This window comes from Arachis duranensis, chromosome 1, assembly GCF_000817695.3.
Source record: "Arachis duranensis cultivar V14167 chromosome 1, aradu.V14167.gnm2.J7QH, whole genome shotgun sequence".
NCBI lineage: Eukaryota > Viridiplantae > Streptophyta > Magnoliopsida > Fabales > Fabaceae > Arachis > Arachis duranensis.
This window is the reverse complement of record NC_029772.3, coordinates 55837353-55841486: the sequence shown is the minus strand read 5'-3', so window position 1 is coordinate 55841486 and position 4134 is coordinate 55837353. Positions and strand designations below refer to the sequence as shown.

Genomic DNA, 4134 nt, shown 5'->3' with positions numbered 1-4134 from the left:
TCCGCTCAAATGACAATCTGGCAGATTTATTTACAAAGTCACTCCCAAAATCCTCCTTTGAAAGATTGGTACATGAAATTGGGATGCGCCGATTTCGAAACATTAAATGATGTCGACAAGAGGGAGAGACTGTACTTTTTTTTCCTTGGTCAGGTTTTTTTCCCATTGGATTTTTCTTGACAAGGTTTTTAATGAGGCAGTTCCCATCACAAAGGATATTGTACTCTTTTTCCTTCACTAAAATTTTTTTCCCATTGGATTTTCTTTAGTAAGGTTTTAACGAAGCAATAATCCTAAATAGGTATCCAAGTGAAAGTATTGTGATAAGATCATATGTGGATGTCCATTTCCAAAGTAACTTAATTTATCAAGGATGACTCTATTTATTATAGTTTGAAAAATGTTATCTTGTACACCTATAAATAGAGGCTCAAGCCTCTGAATAAAAACACACACAAGCAATAAGAATTCTCTATTTCTTTATGTTGCAATACTTCTTTCTCTCTCTTTATATTTCTTTATATTTGTTACCTCTTTCTTATTTTTTTATTTAGTTATTTTATAATAGTGTGGTGGGTTTTACTTGGGTTAAGTTTAGCTGTTCTTATATTTTGGTATTCCAAAAAGAAATAAAAACAAAACCTATATTGAATTGTTAAAATACAGATAAAGGAAAAACAAGTAAAACGAGGAGAAAACAACTATGACAAAAGAAAGAGCATTGAGATAGCATGGAACTCATCAAATCTACAGAATAAATCACGATACACATGTACATCTCTAAGCGAATACGAAACGAGAATTTGAGTAGACAAATATATATAAGGCACAACGCCAACCAACTCAACTACTATATATACATCAATCTGCCGCTTTCTAATTATTAAGTAGCTGGAGCCTAGGTTAATTCCTTGGCCTGTCCATTGCTATCATATCATTTATCCGGATATTCCCTGAATGGGAAGGACCTAATTAGAAACAATGACGATAAAAAATTAGCATTGTTCTTGGTTTTTAATCCGCACTGAAAGTGGCCTGGCCACGCAAAGGAGGGAAAATTGGCTTGAAATCAGATTTTGCAAGGGGGACTTCATGGAACCAATCATGAAGAAGGGCCTCTTCTGCACTTATCCTCTGGAAAACAACAAACAATTCAGACAGTTATTATTCAGTTCACATCACGGAAAGGCAATCAGAATTCATTTAATTAACAAAATTTACCTCTTCTGGATTGTAAGTTAGAAGCTTCTTCAACAAGTCGAATCCTAGCTCAGACAGAACTGGTAAACCAGTAAAAGATGTGGCTGGAAATTTCTTCCTTAGCATATTGTACCTGAAATAGCAATCATCTATGGTCAAAATCCTTAGCATATTGTATCAAAGAATAACAGTTGTAGAGAGGGAAACTAAAAAGAGGTAGTGTACTCACGGTTGTTTAACAAATTTTGCTTTAGGACCAGGTAATTTAGATAAGCCCGGCCAAATCTTCTCATCAGGTGTACCCAGGGTCCTAAAAATCTGCAACGTGCAAACAGTAACAACAAAGAAATGTTAATAGGATTCTCCAAAAGATAATAGACATTATGATTTAATTTAATTTTCTCCATGGGTGGGGTTTTTTTTTGGGAGAGGGGGGGGGTATCCAGGTGAGTTGAGTAATAATAACCTTATCAATTTGTTCAAGTTCTGTTCTACCCGTGAACAGAGGTTCCTTGGCAACCAACTCAGCCATTATGCAACCCACTGACCACATGTCAATTGCGGTTGAATATTCCTTAGCTCCTAACAAAAGCTCTGGAGCCCTGTACAGAGTAGCAATTCCCCTTCGTTAGTTTGAATTGAATACCATGCTCTACAGAACTCAAAAACAAAAATACCAGATACGCACATAATGATGAGATCAATACAAAATTGGAAAGCATAACGGTGACAATGAAACTCACCTGTACCATAGTGTCACAACAATAGGAGTATATGGCTTCAGTGGGCTTCCAAACTGCCGGGACAACCCAAAGTCACATATTTTCAGCTCCCCCTTGTCGTTCAGCAGAATGTTTGATGTCTTTAAGTCCCTATGGAGAACCCAATTGTCATGGAGATACTTGACACCTTCAAGAAGTTGCAGCATCAAAGATTTTATTTCACCCATACTGAAGGGCTGTTTCTTTGCCTCCATCAGTCCCTTAAGGTCATGCTCCATGTACTCCATCACCATGAAAGTACCATCATAATTATCCACAACTACTTCTTTAACATCCACAATGGAGGGGTGATCAAAAGACAAGAGAATGTTAATTTCCCTCAAGGATGACAATGGAAAGCCATCCCTTTCTATATTCATCTTCACCTTCTTCAATGCTACTATTTCTCCGGTCTTCTTATCCCTAGCCTTATAGACAACACCATAAGTTCCTTCGTTGATTTTCTTAATCATTTCAAACTCACACACACTTCTGCAACTCTGAAGCATGTTTATATTTCTCTGCAGGTGCATTAAACCGGCATCTTCATCAGAATCACATGCATAATCACCAACATCACTCTGTTCCTCATCATCGACCATGGAGTCAGTAGGGAATTCCTTTTCAGAATCACTACCATCAAAGTGGCCCCCACTATTATCTCGTCCATTGCTTCCTGAGGATCTAGTGATTGTGCTTTCTGAACATTCTCTTTGAAATTCACCAATCTCAGGACTTGGCTTCACTTTGCCAAAATTAAATTCATCAACAGCACCCACCGGTGATTGACCATCAGAAGCCCATCTAGACATTTTGATGTTCCACCCTTGGGCATTGTTCTCTTCATCTGCTTCTTGGTCATCATGCCCTGACTGCAAGACACAAGATGAATTTTGTGGAGGTATCCTAGAGACACCCCCATGCAAACGACCATCTTGTACCGGGCTTTTCAACAGAGTTGGACAGGAGTGAGACACAGTAATAACCTGTGTGGCCCCTTTTTTGGAGAGGATCACTCCTTCCTTCTCTGGTAGATCCCACACAATCGGAGAAAATTTTCTTCTCTTTTCCGGTGGTGGCAAGACCTCATCTCCATCAACTGCTTGAAACCCTGAGGCAGGTTCATAGTCACGCACCCCAGGTTCGACACAGAGCTCACCTTCCTCTCTCTCCTCCTCTTTTCCAACATGAAACCCATTCTGTACAGAACCATGCCTACAGTGATCAAGCTCCTTGATGGAACTCTCTCTGTAAGATTCTCTTCTCAGAACAACACCTTCTCGCCCTGCCGCCATTTGATAGTCACAAGCACAATTCCTCTCAATCAGTAAACCAATTTATTGAGGAAAATATGTATTCAATCCAAAAACCCCTTTAAAATCTCAAATTTCCAACCCTAACCCCAAAAATAGAATCAATATTCGATTAGGTTTTCAATAATTCACACAACCCAATCAAGAACACGAAAGGTTCAATTACAATAACTTATCTTATCCTTCTTTTCCTCAATACAGCCAACAGTGAATTGTATCAAATCGGGGGAAAGTAACAGCATACGAAAAATACACAAATATCAAATTGAGAATTAAGAACAAAAACAAAAACACAACATTAATTAAGAAAAGCAACCGGAGATCAAAGATAAAAAAAAAATTAGGGCATGGATAGGGAAATCGAGAGGAGATCGATTGGGAACAAAACCCTAGGTAGTGGTTGGTTCGTCTTGATGGTTATTATTTTTCAGAGGTTTCGAATGGCCTTACCGGCGGCGAGACGACAGAGAAAAGAACTGATGAAGGAAACGAAGGAATGAACGAAAGTAGCGAAGGGTCTCTCCGGTCGATGATTCGAAAGAAGTTTTTGCCAGCAGCCTTTCAAGTTTCAGTTTCAGATGTGTTGTTAGTTCATGTTTGACGCTGTTTTCTGTTATTTAATGGGTTGTGAGATTTCTTTAAAATATCGCGTTGCAACTTGCAAGCAGAGGGCGGCCCAATTATTCTATGCTAGTCGGTGGCTTTTACGCGTATTCTATTTTTCCGAGTTTGGCTGTTTGGCAATTGGATTCATGTGCGGGTAACTAGATATTTTTTTAAAATTGTCTATCATTCAGATTTTTAAAGAGAAAAAAATTAAAAAATAAGTAATTTTTTATAAAAGTTAATATTTAAATTAA

At 38.1% G+C, this 4134-nt stretch overlaps 1 protein-coding gene across 2 annotated transcripts; it reads right to left on the bottom strand.

Annotated features, from left to right (window-relative positions):
• Positions 1 to 704: 704 nt before the first annotated feature.
• On the bottom strand, positions 705 to 3903 carry LOC107489624 (cyclin-dependent kinase G-2). Of its 2 annotated transcripts, XM_016110382.3 has the most exons (5): positions 1944 to 3900; positions 1667 to 1802; positions 1430 to 1518; positions 1222 to 1333; positions 705 to 1134 (listed from the first exon to the last, which is right to left on the bottom strand). In XM_016110382.3, the coding sequence occupies exons 1-5, from the start codon at positions 3254 to 3256 to the stop codon at positions 1015 to 1017; spliced, it is 1770 nt and encodes a 589-aa protein (XP_015965868.1). In that variant the 5' UTR covers positions 3257 to 3900; the 3' UTR covers positions 705 to 1014. The 2 variants fall into 2 exon arrangements, with proteins under 2 accessions (XP_015965868.1, XP_052114029.1); XM_052258069.1 differs by lacking the exon at positions 705 to 1134 and having other exon boundaries at positions 1222 to 1349; positions 1944 to 3903.
• Positions 3904 to 4134: the final 231 nt, after the last annotated feature.

Excerpts from the sequence above, each read along its gene's own strand:
- LOC107489624 (XM_016110382.3), bottom strand. The coding sequence starts at position 3,256 with ATGGCGGCAGGGCGAGAAGGTGTTGTTCTGAGAAGAGAATCTTACAGA. Across the intron at positions 1,803-1,943 it reads GTTGTGACACTATGGTACAG|GGCTCCAGAGCTTTTGTTAG; the intron begins GTGAGTTTCATT and ends TACTCTGTACAG. Across the intron at positions 1,135-1,221 it reads TAACTTACAATCCAGAAGAG|AGGATAAGTGCAGAAGAGGC; the intron begins GTAAATTTTGTT and ends GTTGTTTTCCAG.